The 18,055-nt window shown below is 41.1% G+C and overlaps 1 protein-coding gene and 1 long non-coding RNA gene across 6 annotated transcripts in view; both read right to left on the minus strand.

Moving 5' to 3' along the window:
* prkd2 (protein kinase D2) overlaps positions 1–10,959 on the minus strand; it is a 38,428-nt gene extending 27,469 nt beyond the window's left edge. For 2 of the 4 annotated variants that reach the window (XM_036001052.1, XM_036001051.1), the window contains exons 1-2: positions 10,397–10,959; positions 9,884–10,337 (exon numbers count right to left, since the gene is read on the minus strand). In XM_036001052.1, coding sequence (XP_035856945.1) covers positions 9,884–10,210 — 327 coding nt within the window. In that variant the 5' untranslated portion in view covers positions 10,211–10,337; positions 10,397–10,959. The other 2 variants (XM_031296697.2, XM_031296695.2) reach the window with 2 other exon arrangements.
* A 4,242-nt stretch (positions 10,960–15,201) lies between these two features.
* On the minus strand, positions 15,202–18,039 carry LOC116047746. 2 transcript variants are annotated; one of them, XR_004897295.1, is made up of 2 exons: positions 18,027–18,039; positions 15,202–17,483 (listed from the first exon to the last, which is right to left on the minus strand). It is a non-coding gene; the product is annotated as an uncharacterized LOC116047746 (long non-coding RNA). The 2 variants fall into 2 exon arrangements; XR_004104464.2 differs by lacking the exon at positions 18,027–18,039 and adding an exon at positions 17,607–17,968.
* Positions 18,040–18,055: the final 16 nt, after the last annotated feature.

Consider the following 18,055-nt stretch of genomic DNA (forward strand, 5'->3'; position numbering starts at 1 on the left):
TTGTTATTTATTTCTATCATTATTGAACATTGCTGCAGATGTCTAGTGCTGTGTGTGCCGCTCTTCTTGCCATTCCGCACCAGACAACAACATGGTTTTCCATTTGTTGAGCTGTTGTTGTTACGCATCACTGTGATTGGCACAGCTGTTTTAGAGCAATGAGACCAGCGATGTGACTGGCTGAGAATCACCTCACCAAACCCTCTGATCTATAATTCTCTTCACCAAGCCCTTTTGCTCTTTGCTCTGCTGCACATAGATGAACCAAAATGACAGGTGCACATTGCATTCGTCATGTGCTTGTGCTATTCAAATAGGGCCCTTAGACTCTTAGTGTGACTAAGGAAAAACTGCAAAAGAAAAGAAAGACAAAGGTTAATGGTGAATAGGAAGTCAGTCTAAACTGTGATGTTGATGGTGTTTACAACAGCCGTTTTTAGTAATAATTACTGTTTGCCTTCTTTATTCTCTTCCAAATAAGTTTGACCAAACAAGGGGTTTGTTTCTAACCTGTATAATGATTGTTATGACTTTTTAGAGATGTTGTTGTGAATAGAATAAGTGAGTAGAATGTTACCAGTAAAAACAATGGCCACAACTACCAACATAAGACCTAAGACTAGATCATTTCAGGATCACAATCTCAGCTTGTGCTCAAGATTCAAACCCTTTAAATCTCCATCTACCATCCCACCACCACCGCCTTTCACTCACTCTGATGCACATCCCTGTAACTGGGCTCCAGCCAACAGTGCATGCTTTGAATAATCAAATGTCCTTGTGCGGACTAAGCTTCCCCTGCAGCTCGCCGCCAACAACCCGGAGACACCAGGCACGGTTAGTCATGCAAAGCTGTTCTGCTACCATGCAAATAGTAGCAAAGAGAGAGACACACACAGTGAGGGAGCGAGAGTTATGGGTAAACAGAGCTAATACATGTTGCTGTGGGTCTACCCTTTCGAAATGGACACCATTTCCTTTATAGCAGTAAGATTTTAGTAGCCTTTGTGAGGTTTGAAGCATTTGGCTAAAGCTGCTGCATTTGGTCAGCGGCTGTGTTATCTTCACTCAATCATCAAATGCCATGCTGCCTGATAAAGGCGTGGTTTGTTCTTTCACTTGTATATCCACTTGCTAATTGACTGGCATTCATTCATTGACCAACAAAGGTTTGGACTGATAAGCAAAGTGTATTTGCCCAGTGGCTCCGACACATACAGGAGGCTTTTTAATAATCCAAGCAGCAAGACAAAACCCCCCATGACATTAGATCAGTACAGTGGACGAAATTAAGGCAGCGTCCTCACCTACAGCAGCGCTGAACACAGAACTGTGTTGATTTCATACAAACAATACGACCTTGTCTGTCACACTGGGCCTTTGTCTGGAAAATCAGGGTCAACTGTTACGTTACTTTACAATGTGTGTGTGTGTGTGTGTGTGTGTGTGTGTGTGTGTGTGTAGAATACATGTGCAGGAGAGTGAGGTAAACAGGAGGTGGTGTGTATGATCCCATTCCCAGGGCCAAACTGCTTCTCCAGGGAGAGAGATAAAGAAACAGACCCTTCCAAAACGGAGGTGGAAACAATGGCCAGGGCAGGGGCTCTCAGCCACAGCTGTGTGTGTGTGTGTGTGTGTGTGTGTGTGTGTGTGTGTGTGTGTGTGTGTGTGTGTATGTGTGTGTGTGTGTAGTTGCTGATATTTCTTTGTGTTTTTAACCATCTAACTAAAGAACAAAAGAAACATCTATACTCATTTATTTACACCAGTTAATAGAGTCAGAGAGTTTCTCATTACAAAAAAATGAGTGCTGTCAGTTAAACGCGTTATTAACGGTGTCAACGCAAACCCATTTTAACGGCGTACATTTTTTTATGGCGAGATTAACGTTCTCTTTGGCCTAGTTTTTTTCACATGCTGTTGCAACAACTAGTAATGTTAGAAAAACTACACACCGGATCTAGCTACTAGCTAGAAACAAAACAACAGGCACGCTGCACACACTTGTTTGGGCTTGCGAGCCGGCCAAAGAGTAGTAGGCCAACGTCACGTTTTGAGTGGATGGCGAGCGCGAGACGCCGAAATGGATGCCAATAAGATTCTGAATGGAAAGTTTACTTTTAAAAAGTTGTCGAGGGGGACAGTAGTTTCACGCATACACAGCCAGTACGACACGGAGAAAGCAGCCCAACTGGAACTGCTGCAAAGTGCTGCAAACGCTGTCTCGTTAACCGGTGATCACTGGATGTCAGTGAGTAATCAACATTATTTAGAAGTTACTGCACACTATATTGACTATGTATATCAGCATTCAGTTTAGGACTCATTTGGGACATTGTCCACCCCCTTTTCTCCAAGAGAATTGTTACATTCCTTATTAGAAAAACGTAAAGGTTACAAATGTCCTGCTGTAGCATCCGGTTTTTGGACCATTTTGTTTGTACTGTATAAGCAAAGTGTTAGTGTTACATCTCAGTTAGGTTAGGTACTTGTAGGAATTGTGCAATAATGACAGATTCACACATTTTTCTTTTGTTTACAGTAAATAAATAATAAACAATTACAAATCTTAAATTCAAGTTCATAAAGTAACTTCTTTGCATTAATTTGATTCCCAATTAAGATACACTGGTAAGAATGGCTTTCCATTGTTAATATGTACTTGAAAACAGTTCTGAAATGCTAAAATAATAGAATTTTATTCATGTGATAAAACATGCGATTAATTGTGATTAACTATAGAAATTTGGCGATTAATCGCGATTAATTAATTAATCGTTTGACAGCCCTAAAAAATACGAATGAAAGTAGAAGTGCAAGTCGAAGACTGAACGTTCATTCATTTCTACAGTATAAATTACTTCTCATCACTGTGATTCCTGCGCATCCACTGCTGGATTCGACACAGCTTGTTGGCTGCTAAATGTGTCATCACAGATTAGTCTGCGGACGTGTTGAACAATCCAGTAATGTGACCCACAGCGAACACTGACAGGACTCAGCAGGTTCTCACACGCTGACACACATATGTAGAAACACACCCACTGACGTGAAGTAACACACCCACTGACTGAGGTTGTTAGTTAGTCTTGAAAGAGCAGAGCTGACACACCTTTTGGCACTAGGTGAAGGGGTGAAATAAAAAAGCCAGACATGACCGTACAGTATGTTAACTGTATCGTTCTGTAGCTCCTTGTGTTAAGGCCTGGCATTACCTGTCACCAATGTCTAATATTTACAGAAAAACAGGGATCATTCTAGCTGAGATAAAGTGGGAGTACAGGATTTTTGACTCATCACTTCCTAGAAAGTCTATGTCCTCCAAACCTGTATATGTCCTGCCTCGTACAGCCAGACAAGAGTGTGAATTTCACTATATTACAGTAACTTACTTGAAGTGTGCTCAAGATGGCAAAACAACCTACAGAAAAAGTGAGACTGACAGGGAGGGCAGTGGCACTCGGTGGATGAGTGCAAAAAAAAAAAAAGGAAAGTGGATGAATGGGAGGTGAGATGCGAGGAGGAAGAGGACACAGAGCGTGAGAGGAAGTTGGCGATAAGACAAGCAGAAGGGACCGGAGATGAGCAGATAAGGAGAGGAAGTATAGGATCTAAAAGGGAAGGTAGAGAGGGTAAGGCACGAGAGGGGGAAGAGGGAGAGGAGAGGAGAGGAGAGGAGAGGATTCTGTTAGCTAAAATCATTAAAACATCAAAGTCTAATCTTTAAGCTATAGAATAAGAACACTGTAGATCGGGGACAGGTGAAATGAGAAAAATAAATAGCGACTGGGAAAAGAAGGGGATCAGTGAGGCCTGTCCAACAAAAGAGCAAATACATCAGAGCTGCATCATGGTTGAATGGAGACAGACCTCTGGTTTCCAGGCCACACTATTAGTTCTTGTTCCATCAGGAGGAGGGGGTTGGGGCAGCTGAGGTAGGCCAGCTAAATGGGATTTTGGCAAGCACAGTTGCCAGGTATACAGCCAAGCTAGGTTTGAGAAAGGTGTGAGAAGTGTGGGGTCTAGATACTGTTTGTGACTGAAGGTGGATTTAGATTTTTGGCCTGAGAGACTGGACCTAATGCTCAGATCAGGGGACTATAGACCTGTAGGATGGCCATTAACATTGGTGTTGGAAGTTGAAGCTAGGGGAGCGTGTGTTCCTCCTCAGAGAAGTGTATGGAAAAACGTGTCAATGGAACACAAGTAGGGAGCCTGTGAATAAACAGAACCGGTGACTCACCCTTTCTGGGATGGGAGAGATGACCGTGGGCGGGGGTGTGGGGTACCACACTGCCTTCAATACCCTTTTAAACACACCAATGTAGGCATTCATGCGTGCACACACAGTCCAACTCATGTGTCGCAATCAGTTAGCCAGACCAGGACAAGCTGTCTATTGTCCAAATCTCACACCTAAAGCTGTAGCTCCTAGCAGGGCAGGAATTCTGTATGCAGGGGATTTTGGGGATTGCTGAGTGTGGGAATGAAGGTACTTTTTCGGATTTTTCTCAGGAAAGGACAAGGCATTAAAATTGCTCTGGACACAACTACCTAGGGATTGCATTAGTTTTACCAAAAGCAAGACTGAAATACCAGCCATTTCTTACACTGAACTTTTGAACAATATAGAAACTAGACATCTAGTAGTTTATGTTATACTTTAATTCATCTCTGAGGGGAAATTCATGCTATAGTCTGCATTTGACCCATCATTACCATTTAGGAGCAGTGAACAGCTATCGTTGACTGAGGTCAGAGCCTTGGTCAAAATAAATGGCGGGAGTATCCTAATACGTATCTTTTTGGATGGAAAGAAACACAGGGAGAATGTGCACACTCCACACAGAAAGACTCAATGTAATCTGCGGTTCAGTTATTAAACTATCAATCCTAATGCTTAAATACATGTGTTATTGTTGATTAAATCAACCTATGTACTTTCAAATAACTGTTGATCCCTTTAACATTCGGTTTCTTTTCATTTCCCTTTGAAAAGGTGCCCTGCCATACAAAACCGTTTTTACTTGCATTTTTTAAAATATGTTAGGTCCATATGTGTTTGTGTTATGTCGTGAATGTGAAAATGAACTGCTACCTCCTCTGTCAGCTCTAGCCACTGAAAAGAAATAAGCGGAGAAATCAGGCCAATTACAAAAGATGCTGGTCAGTCTGACGTGGTGTTGCCTGAGTTCATTACTATTCATGAGCTCGCCCAGTTGCGCTGGGTAAAGGATGCTGATAGCCAGGCTCTCATTGGCTAGCTGTTAGCCAATCAGAGTCAAGCAGCTTAGCTCGTTGAATATTAATGAGAACTGGCACAAATCGAGCTGAGTCTTCCTGCAGGCTTTCTATATCACGCTAGAATGGCTTGAAACAAGGTAACCAAGGCATTTTTTCCACAAAAAATGTTACAGAGTCCATGGTAGAACTTCAGACATTACCACAAAGTAATGAAATATGTGTGGCAGGGCACCTTTAACTGTCTTTCAAGTTGGGAAAATCATCTTTTCCCACATTGTCTGATTGCATCATTCTTTATCATCTTGTTGTTTTTATTAAAGCTATACTATACTCTTGTAGGCTGCACCTGTTCATCAAATAAAACACATTTATAGTTTATAGCCTCACATATTTAAGATCTTTAAAACTTTTGCAAATTCTCTTGAATTTAAAATAGGGTTCTGAGAGTTTAGTCAGCGAATTGAACAGTGTCCTGACTGGCCTGTCTTTAAGAGGAGAAGATGCTGAAAAAGGAAGAAGTGAGGAAAAACCAAACCATAACAGAAAGCCAATTTGTCTTTTTGCTGACAAGGCAGTACTTTTCTAAATTAGATGCTGTGGAGCAAGAGCCACAAACTGGTACTGGTACCCAACATTGATATAGAACTCTGCAGAGGAATCAACATTCCTTTGTGTCTAAAAACACCGAAAAAGTTTTGTCTAGATGGGTGTTACCATGTTAGAAGCACTGAGGGACTGTGACCATTATACACAGTCTTAATGTTGCCTAGGTTGTTTATTAATTACCCTTAGTGCCACTTCACTGCATGTTAGACCGACCTTTCTACTTCCTGCCTTACATCGCACGCACGCACACACACAATCCCAAACTTCATTATACTGTACATTCAAAATCCCGTAATGTGCCATTTACATAGTTGGAAGCAGGACAAAAGCAGTGACACCGTCATCTTAATTGTGTTAAAATTACAGCCAGCTGATTGGTTTAAGCATTTGGAGTGACATAGGTGTTGCTGCCCTTCTTGGTTCATAGATAAGAGCCGTTTCTTTCACCACTGTTTTTCAGGAGGTGTAATGAAGTTCATTTCTTTCTTGCATATTTTCAAACTGATCCACCAACAAAACGTATTAAAAGAAGTTTAAATCTAAATGTAGAGGCACCTACAAAAATCCTTCAAGCAGCACTGTCTCCTTGTCACAGTTCTTTCAAAAGCTTTCCATCTGTGTTTTGGTCCCATGTGATTCTGATGTACAACAACTTGTGAATCACAAAGGTAACTGGCTGGTTCATAAAGGTTCATAAACCTGTAGTTCTTTATCTGGAACTTTGAACTTTAGGACAGCTCTAAAAAAGCAAGGCAAAGGAAAATAAAGGCATACAAGTCTCACTGAATATGAAAAAGACAAACATAAGTGCTTCAAAACCCTAACAACAACAACCTCTCTTGCATTACACAGGAGAGTTTTGGTTTGTCAGAGAAAAAACAAAAAAAGAGGAAGAGAAGAAGATGAAGCCGAAAGTGAACTGGACAGGCTGAGAGTTGCCGCTGATGTTTACATTTTGATGACTGTAAGCAACACCTCCAACCATATCTGTTCTCATCATGTGGAAACACAGTTGGAAAACCACACTATAGCCACTGATCTCAGTCTCAGTACAGAGATCCAGCATCAGTACAGCTGAATTATCTTACTAAATGAAACCAAGTTGTCAAGGGTAGATGTAGATGAGTAGTCGTGAGCAGGTGTAAACACTCAGGATGAGTCGGAGATGAAGTTGACAAGATGGGATTTTTATTGTTTACCCCAATTAAGGCCAAATGAGGCAAATCGTGAAATAAAAATTAACAAAACAATTAAAGAAAACAGAAAAATATATACTTTCAAGGAAATAACAAATTGACTTGGGAGTCAAAACAATATGATAATATAAATATTCAACTGTTCACTAATTAGACCTTAACTCAAGTCATCACTCTGAGGATATGCAACAAACTTACGTCCTCCTCCCTCAGGTGTTCCAACAGCTCTCCCGAGCAAATACTACCGCCACTCTATATAGCCTGAAGCCCCACCCCTCAAATTGGAACATACCAACACAATACAATGCAGGGGTGGCTCAGGTGAATAGACAGAAACGGCTACATACAGCCAACATTAATATATCTAAGAAGCTAGACATTTACAGCATATCATTTATATGATTCACATTCAAATTAGACAAAGCCCCAAGACATCTTGATGGCTACAAAATGTAATACTTAAAATGCCGGTTAACTTCCTGTTACCCCAGAAGTCATAGACCCATTTAAACCCGAGGATTGCGGCAAACTTTCCTTTAGAACAAAGAGCACATGCTGGTAAGACAAATCATGTTACCCTCTGTTAGCTTTTAAACTCAATAAACGACCCTAGTTAACAAAGGAACAAGTGTTGTGTGATTATTGTAACTGAACATGTTTGTGAAATAAACTGTAGGGTTTTAAACAATAGAAAATGATGTATTGATGGATGTTGCTATAGCATTTAAATCACTGCAGTATTAGATGTTAAATGTTAAATGTGTACACAAGAAAGCTACAGGATAACTGAGGAATTTGATAAATGACTAGGTTTACAGATTATTTGACAACAGTGTGTGATAATTAACAGAACATATGAACACGCTAAATAAACCTATACAGGCAACATTTACATTCAGTCTCTGAGAGAAAAATAGGTTGCGCATCGCTAGCGTGACGGCAGCCATGCGCCCCGTCACACAAGTACATGCCAGAGAACCACTTATATGAGAGGGGAAAACAAAGACTGTTGTGCACAAGAACAGATTAGCAGAGAATGTAAGCTGAATGGAGAGAGCTACCAGTATGTCTTGGAAGATTTGGGATTGTGGGGAGTTTTGCTAAGCTGCTCTGAGCAAGCTGTGGAAATCCACTACTCTAAACACCTACCAGCCTAATTGGCAGATAAACACATGGCCAGCTCAAACTACCACGCCAATGTAGCATGTTATCTCCTGCATTTGAATGGTGAAAATTTGACTCGGTGCTGGTAGTTTTCAAGTACTGTAAAGACCATATTTCCCATAACACCAATTGCTTCCTGTTGCAAAGAGGATGTCACTACTTCTCCCCGCTCCACAACCCAGCTCATTTTTGTTTTGAACTTTTCTTTTTTAGTTTAATAAAGAAGATATATTTGTTTGAAGTTATTATTCCTACAGTTCTTTTACTCATCCTATACTACCTCCTGAGAAATTCACATCAAGTCTCAGCAGTTGTGCTGGAAAAACCAGCGCCCTCCTCGTGTTTTATACTGTGAACTGTAAAACACAAACGCAGTAGAGAGGCTGCAAAGCTTTTGAAAGATAGCCATGTTTGTTTTTGAAATGTACACTAATGTTTCAAAGTGAATTTTGATAATTATATTTTAATAACTTTATTAAAATATAATTATCAAAATTCACTTTGAACGCCACATTTTATATACAGCTGCAAAATTTCGAGTGGTTATAAAATATAATTCTGCTGCCAATTTAAGTTTTTTTTTTATATTGTGAATGTAGAAAAAAAGCAATAATAAACAATAATATGCACACACACAAAAGTAAAATCCAGGCAGTAAAAGTTTGTGCTTGAAACTGACTAATAATTCAAATTCTTTGGACAGCTTGAAGGCTTTGGACAGGTTAGAAGACATTTGACATCCTGGGCAATACAAAGCTATAACTTAAAAGTGATCACTGACTAGTAAAATGAATAAAGAATTCAATATAGTGCTCAGCAAAGAGACGAAAGCCTGCTGTGATCGGTTCTTTAGGCATGAAATGCAAAACCACTGGTGTTGCACTAAGGAGAAGTGAAAGAGACTTTTACCCATCACAATTCACAAAGAAAGGTCACAGGCGTGGAGCACAGTGGGAGTAGGCTATATCAAATGAAGATCCTATTAGATCTGCATTTCCTCATGGCTCCTCAGTTAACTGTCTGTTTAACTGATGGAAAGTTAAGGTGCTCCTCAACATTTGGATATTGACTTCCTTTTGTTTAACTGCATGTTGAGGCATGCAGTAAGGTAAGAATTCATGTTAAGTGCTGTGATTATTGACCTATATTTCCTGTTTCATGTTCAGCACATGCATGAGCAGCCAGATGAAAACTGTCTCAAACACTGAGGCATCAAACATCTCTCTACTAGTCTGCGGTGCTGGATGTGGCATAACAAAGCCTAATTGAACAGTGTTCTCCTCCAACTGTGTGAGGGGGAAAAAAACGCTAATTGCTGTAATTAGAGTTGAGCAAAATTGTGACATTCAGCACATTTTCTCAGTCTGTCACAGCTGTCTGTTAAAATACTGTGTCTGATATGTCTGCATGTTTCAACCCTTTCATTTACCCATGAGAATGGCAGAGTGCATAAAAAGGTTTTTGTTGGAGACACAAAAACAGAATGAAAGATAAAAAAGAACTCAAACTGTTCATCTGACAAACAGCTTAAAACAGATAGGAAGGTGTGGCATGAGAGCCTCGTACATAAACAGCTATCCACCTGGAGAAAGAATACGCTCAGTTTAACCTGACAAGCCACTCTTCCCACTTTGCACACATGAGCCCACACACATACATACAGTAATTCCTACCTTGGTGTCAACAATGGAGCAGGCAATTTGTTTCACATAGGCCAGGTCAGCACTCTGGGGCATCAGGACAGATTCTCTGGTCAGGCCTATCTGGATGATGAAGGACACCCCTGCTGGAGTCGGAGGCAGTGAGGGTATCACAGCCCCGCCAGGACCCTGCACAAGTACCAGGTCCATCATAGGAAAAGCACCCTGAGCGGGCATAGAGGGCATGGCTATGGGCATCCCCTGCTGCATCACAGCTGAGCCTGGTGGCGAGGAGCCCCCAGGAGGAAAGAAGACCTGGGCCATGCCCCCTGAGGACATACAAGGGCTAGCGTTAGCCATTTAGAGTCCTGTTTGTTAGCTGCCTGTAGCTCTCAACATACACACTCACAAACACATAGCCAGGTGCAGTCTACAGTTCTCAGAAAACCCACAATCATTGAAAGTGGATGAGTGAGGGGTACACACACTGACACATGGACAGACACAGACAGACACACACACACACACACACACACACACACACACACACACACACACACACACACACACAAACACAGAGCAGAGAGTCCTGGTTCCTCTGTGTCCTGTGTCCTGTGTCCACCCCCTCCCAGTGGATCAAGGAAGAAACCCTTATCCAGGAAGTTGTGTTTTTTTTTCCTCCTTTCTGCCACTTCTTTCGTGCTCTCTCGCCTTCTGACTCCTGTTATTGTCCCGGCATGACAAGCAAGCATGAGCAATGTGTGTGCGAGAGACTCATGAACTCATCCACCTTCTTCCCTCCTTCCCCTCTCTCGTCCGAAGAAGTTGCTCTGCAGGGGAGAAAGTCCAAACTTGATTGTAAAACTCCAGGCTGTGGGAGAGAACAAACATAAACAATGGCAAACTTTCTTGTGCCTCTTCTCCAGGCTGAGTTACAAAATGGCCTCCTTAAACAGGAAACTGTGAGAATGCAGGAGAGTAAGAGACTGCACTCCTTTTACGAGTCTTGCCCTGTTTCAGTTTCAGCCCCAGTTCAGTCTTTTTGTGAAAAAGCACACACAGAGAAAGAACTAGAGAGAGAGCCGTCTGAAGGTACCTCCCTCTCCCCCTCCCTCCTGCCCTCTCATCTGTGATCTTGCCACAGCCAGGGAGGAAGTAAAATGACTGACACAGCCTGAAGCCAATAGTCTCTCAGACAGTCCCGCCCTTTGACTCCCTGGCTTCTCCCTCCTCCCTTTTCCTCTTTCTGTCTCTCTTCTTTGCTTTGGGCTTTTTGGTCATGTTTGCTCCCTCCCAGCAAAGATCCTCTTACACTGCCTGAGGGGGCAGCTCCACGCTGAAAAACCCTTCCATCTCTTCTTCATCCTCCCTGTTACTGCATTAGCCTTTTCCGTCCCTCAATAAAATTCTATTTTGTGCCTTATTTTCCCATTATAACACCTTTTCTCTTTGCATTCTTAGTAGACACACATCTGCCAGACGCAGAACAGAATCACACCTATTGCCGATTTGTTTTCATGCAAAGTTGACCACAAGTTTAAGTAAAATGGGGAACTTTCATGGCAAGGAGGGGGGGTACTTTAAACACACTAGGATACACAATATGCTTAGAAATGAGTTACCACAGTCATCAGCATGACTGTGACTCTGCACCACTAATCTTATCTTAGATTGCAAGCATACAGATGAAAAATAATGACTTTTTTACCTTTGGTAATGGACACCTCCCTACATTGTAATGCAAAAACTCCCTAACCATATTAAGTTTGTCATCTTACCTTCACATCATGCTTCTCTCTGTGAAGCCATCTCACAATTTCCTATTCAATACAACTAATTAACCACAGGCAACTGCACTCTGCTGATGTGATAATAAACCTTAATAACTCATCAGCTGCAAATAGCATTTGCTAGGATCTACTTTCCACCACAAGAGGGCAATGTTTGGTAGAGATGGATATTGAATAATTAATTCCTAAATATTGATGAGGCCATAGGGCTGCTATGTTGCTTTTTCACCTGGAGATTTGGCTTCATATTACAAATGCACATATAACCACAGTTTAAACAAACACAATCAGGTGAAGTGTGGTGATATCAATATGTTCCATTAAGGGGGAAATAAATATCAACATTTGCTGAATATGTTTATGTGTAGGCTAAAAGATAAATCTTACTTACCCAGGTGCTGGAATTATACAGCATTTGCAATGTGAAAATGTTACGATGTAGTGGAGAAAAGGCTCTAAAATAGAGATAACCTACTTTTTGAGTGCAGTCAGCCACTGGGTAGCACAGTTAAAGCTGGTAGGTTGGATGATGTAATCCATTAATCTTGGTAAGTAGCTGACACAGCGCCTAAGCTGAGATGGGGCAAACTAAAGATAGGCTCTCTCAAAACCAAGTTAAAGAAATTCTTCTTTGCTAGTTTCGGTTATTAAAGGGGTGGTTCAGAATTTTGGACATAGGACCTCATTTCCAAGTTAGCCAGTGTGTTATTTATCAGTGGAGACTGTTTAACACTTTTCATCGAGTCCTTCCAGTTGTAGTTCGCTGGTGCTAGGCTAGCGCAAGTCAACAGTATCTGCTAGCCTGCCACTAAAAACAGTCTTACCGACCCACAGTACACCCAAGGCAAATAAATTATAACACCAGACTATCGATGTAAATGTCTGTGTTGATAGAATAATGTTAGAAATAAAACTACCCTTGCATCGCATTGCAATAGTTATACTTTGTTCCCTGTAGCTGGTAGCATAGGCTACAGCAGCGGTGGAGTAATATTTCGTAGGCTACTGAGAAAGCCGGTTTCCATGACAATCACACAAGTTTATTCACCTGCTGCTGAAATTTGCATGAAATCTGTCCAAGCTTACATTACTTTTCTGTCAGCAATTACCTAAAGTTAGCGGTTAGCCCAGCCAGGTATCGACCAAGAGTGTAACTATACCGTTAGCTAACGTTGTCACTCTCCACAATGCATTGCACTGTAATGTTATCTCCACTAACGTTGTCAGTCTCAATCTATCAGTAGCAGCTAGGCTAACACAGAAAGGGGCTAGTTTTATTAGCTAGAGTAGCCTACCACAAGTTATTACCTGTTCATCAGTAGCTGTTGGTGCATCTGGAAAGACAGATGGAACCGCATTCATTGTCAGTGACTTGTGGTCCTTTAGATTGCCGGGTTTTTCAAAGTCGTCTGGTCTAAAATGATCACTACACATTTGTCACTTGAGTAGAGTCTCGGCCTTGATGTCCAAGCCAGCAGCAAGAAGCCACAGTTGGTTCCTTTCTGGATCTCCCAATGGAAATTTGTGGAAACTTTGTGGTGCCCATCTGTTTGGTTTATTTTTACAATTTCTAAATGCACACTGAATCACCATGTTGCCTAGTCCTTAGTTTCCATTCCAATGCTTAAATACCAATGTACTAGGTGTCCCGACTGTAGTGCGCTTCTCTGTTTACTTATTGGCGCAGTACTGCTAACCGGAGCAAAGTAAAATTCCGCCGCTGCTGTGAAACTAGTCCCTCAAAATGTAATGTGATCATTGAGATGCAAGGGTAGTTTTATTTCTAACATTATTCTATCAACACAGACATTTACATCGATAGTCTGGCGTTATAATTTATTTGCCTTGGGTGCACTGTGGAGTTTTTACTGGCAGGCTAGCAGATACTGTTGACTTGCGCTAGCCTAGCACCAGTGAACTCTGCAACTGGAAGGACTGGATGAAAAGTGTTGAAAACGGTCTCCACTGATAAATAACACACTGGCTAACTTGGAAATGAGGTCCTATGTCCAAAATTCTGAACCACCCCTTTAAATGGGATTTTGGACGGCTGTATTTAAAGGGGAACTCCATCAATTTTACAAATCAAGATTAGTTTACTCATCAATGAGGAGGATTACTCAGCTGTGAAAACAGCTATAGGATGTTCATTCTTGACTTTGAAAACAGTAGTCTGACAAACAAAAGTATGTTTTAGGAATTTTAACAAGGTAATAGAATTTTTTTTTTGTAGGAAAACCATATCAACGGTTGGAGTTTGACAGATGTGGACATTTTCAGGTATGGAGGGTCTTATGAAAGAGTCTATCAAGGTGTATTATGGGCAAGTATATAAGGTGTGGCATCCAGCCTTTTTAGAACTTGACAAATATTAGGACTAAAAGGAAATTCCAGTCTTTGATACACCAATTTTAACCATCCTTTTTAAACTTAAAGGTCCCATGACACGGTGCTCTTTGGATGCTTGTATATAGACCTTAGTGGTCCTCTAATATTGTATCTGAAGTCTCTTTCCTGAAGTTCAGCCTTGGTGCAGAATTACAGCCACTAGAGCCAGTCCCACAATGAGCTTTACTTAGTATGTGCCATTTCTGTGTCTGTAGCTTTAAATGCTATTGAGGAGGAGAGAGGGGGGGCAAGGTGGAGAGTGGGGGTGTGGCCTTGACCAACTGCCACTTTGCTCATTTGAAAGCCATTATGCCTCTCTCATGGGTGGGCCAAATTCTCTGGGCGGGCAAAGCAGAGAAAGGGGAGGTAACCTTGCTCCTTATGAGCTCATAAGGAGCAAGATTCCAGATCGGCCCATCTGAGCTTTCATTTTCTCAAAGGCAGAGCAGGATACCCAGGGCTCGGTTTACACCTATTGCCATTTCTAGCCACTGGGGGACCGCATATTAATGTTGAAAATTTCATGCCATGGGACCTTTAAAACTTAAGTTTCTTAAATGTTCCTCAACTAAATGCCAGAGTATCCCTTTATCCATCAGGTAGTCTCACGTTGTGGAGGAGGGTCTGGCTAGTCCACCCAACATTCTGGTATGGGAGAAAAACGTGCTCTGGTTTATTGGCATTTCTTTAAACCAATCACAATTATCTTGGGCGGGGCTTAGCGCCAACGGAGCCATGGTGCAGCTGCAAAAAAAGCCTGAGGAAGGAACTTATTGTAGTGGAACGTGTACGTTCAAAAGTTGTTTTAGTCGTGCAACAGAAAACTCAGATTGGACAGATTCTAGCTAGCTGTCTGGATTTACCCTGCAGAGATCTGAGGAGCAGTTAACCCTCAGTTAAGTCCTCATAAATTGACCGGAGATTAAAATTCCAACACAAATAAAGTGGAAGGTAACAGACATCCAGCCGAAAACAGTGACATCCAACGGAATTTTCGGCGGCAACGGAGTAATCCCGGAAGTGGAACGTCGTGGATATAGACTATCCATCAGGGTACGTCTACAGTGTATATTTTAAGACATGTAAAGGATGATACTTCCATGTGTCCAGTTGTTTTGGCAAGTTTTGTATCCCTTATTAGAAGGCAAGAAAGACAACAAACACAACTCTGAATTCACTGTACAAAATCTTCATTTTTTGTTTTTTCTTCCTTAATGACGTACAACAGGGGACCCGTAAACAAAAAGAGAAAGTCATTTGATACAAGCTAGAATGCAGTTCAAAAATATATAATAAAACAAAATTAATAAAAAGCAGGTCTCTTATCCCTTGTAGTTAGAGGAAATAGTTTGAATACAGCTTAATATGATGTACAAAATATCACACAGTGATAAATTGCTAATAAAAAAATAAAAACACAAAGAAATGAGAGTCCTTTACCTTGGCCTCTGACTGATAACAGATTTTTTTTAAACTTATTTTCTTCATTTTTCATGTTTTTTTAATTATTTTGCTTTTTTTTTTTTTTTTTTTTTTACAAGTTACACATTGTCATTATCAGTCACAAGCAAGTTCTATGCCTAGCAAGGAAGAATGATTCACTTATGATACTACAGTATTCTTACATCTTAATAATCATAATCAAAGAAAAGAAATGCAAGAAAGAAAACAAGGAATGATGGACATTTACAGCACGTAATGGCATCTCTAGTCATCATTTACAACCTCTGTTTTGATTTCTTCTTTTCTTTTTTGATGTGTCATACTGATTTGTCTTAAGTCTCAGAGAGGGGCCATCTCTTACTCTCACTATCACATAACTGAGCCACAGCAGGTTCCACCCTTGTAGTATTTACTCCAGATTGTAGAAGAAATACCTGCGAAAAACATTATTTCTGCACCCTGTCTGTAACCACTCCTCACCAGAAGCATCCACTATTAGATGTAGTGCAAAGTGGAGCCAAATAGTAGTTAAATGTGATAACAGGACATTATGTCCAGCAGCAGTACAATAATGTATTTGCACCCAGATCTTGTCTAATGTCAGACAACAGTCCACCACCCCGCTTCAGTAAACTATGACTGCTAGTGTCCCCAGTGTTTAGGAAAGGAGCATTTACCTCTAGGCTACTTTGAACCTTTAGATCTGACCTCTGACCCCGAGTGTGACCCTGTAATCTTGAAGAGGTGGAGGGTGCCCTTTAACCAACTGATTTAAAACCAGATTTTATCTTCTCAAGGCAATAAAATGAAATTACCGGTCAAGTCATTTGAAGTCAGGTCAGCTGTTAAGTGACCTAAAGCAAACAAACGTGTGTCCTGCACATAACAGTAGGAAATGCAGGACACAGACAGAGATAGATGTGAGGTGTCTCAGAGGAACAATGTTTCCACCTACGCCAAATTCACTGGGTTACGTTCAAAATAGCAGAACCATAACAAGACAGATTAGGTGCTGAGTCATGCTACTGATATCAACCGACACCCACAGATCTTAAGTCAGTCCTTTCTTTTTTCTTAAATGACACAAGTAGCTGAATTTAAAATTACTTTCTTCTTTCTCCCCATGGGGCCATGTTCTCCCAGCGTGCCTCTTGAAAAATAGTAGACCAGCTTCACACATCTTCAGCCCTCTGGGTAATGTGCTACTGTGCAACTGATGCACGTCAAAAACAAGACGAGGGAACCTCGCCTCAACACACAAGTGAAGGTAATGTCAAGCTTCTTTTTTGTTTTTTCCATCTTTTTTTTTTTTTTTTTTTTTTTGAAAGCCTGAATAAATAACAACAAGCCAGAACCGAGCACCGCCTACAAACTGGCACCGACTTGAAAATGAAATGAAAAAGACGATCCGAACAGCTCTGATCTGAGGAAGGGTTTTCAGTCCAAGTTGTCCTCACTGTAATATAATTATCATCAGCTGTGTACACTCCTCAAGCCTGAAACGATCAATGCTGACATTACAGTGACCGTTCATTCTGAAATGTGACCACAGTTAATGAAATGATTTCGACGGTGAAATGTCATTTAAAAATCCGATTCACTCTATAGCCCGATGAGTGAGAAACACAGTCTCTCTTTCTCACACATACACACACACAAAACAGGTCCCTGATTCTGACTCAAGACTGACAAGGTCTTTCCTAGCACCGTGATTTAACTAGTGCATACACAAACACACACACCTACCCATCTGTACAGTAAAAAGCACCAAATGACAAACTGCAAGTCATTTGTTGAGAGCACACAGACTATCCTCGCTACCAGACTTTGACTGCACTCTCATATCTACCTTTAGCTAATTCATTTGGGGTGAAAGCATCAGTGTCCAGAGTTTAAACTGTACATCTGTAGAAATGGACCATGATTGTAGAAATATGTGAATTTATCTTGTACAGCAGAGAGACATTTTATCTCACACACACACACACACACACACACACACACACACACAACTAGAGGCAGAATCACAGGGACGCTATAATTCTCAGACATTCAATGAGACTTGGCCATAAAGTTGAAATTAAAGCTATTTGTTCAACACTGGTTAGCAACTGTCTAATGCCTCCTCACATCACACACACAACTAAGTTCAACAACCTAGAATACGACACCACACACACTCTACCTTGAGTCTTTGGAATGTAATACATTGATTCCCAATGAAGAGGTTGGTCAGGTGTTTTCTGCAGACACTGAGAAAGATAACTGTTATTAGTCATGCCTACCATACTTATGTTAGCCACAAGCAATTTGTAAAAAAAAAAAAAGAAAAAGGATCTCAAATGAAATACGGTGGTGCATCATGTGTGCTGTGCAGTGCGAGAGTTTCCTTGTTGGTTTCCCTGGGAAATGTGAGTAGTGTGTCAGCAGTTCAAGCGCACACACACACACACACACACACACACACACACACACACACACACACACACACACACACACACACACACACACACACACACACACACACACACACACACACACACACACACACACACACACACACACACAGGTTTGTAATAAGCGC

Source organism: Sander lucioperca, chromosome 5 (assembly GCF_008315115.2).
Source record: "Sander lucioperca isolate FBNREF2018 chromosome 5, SLUC_FBN_1.2, whole genome shotgun sequence".
Taxonomy (NCBI): Eukaryota; Metazoa; Chordata; class Actinopteri; order Perciformes; family Percidae; genus Sander; species Sander lucioperca.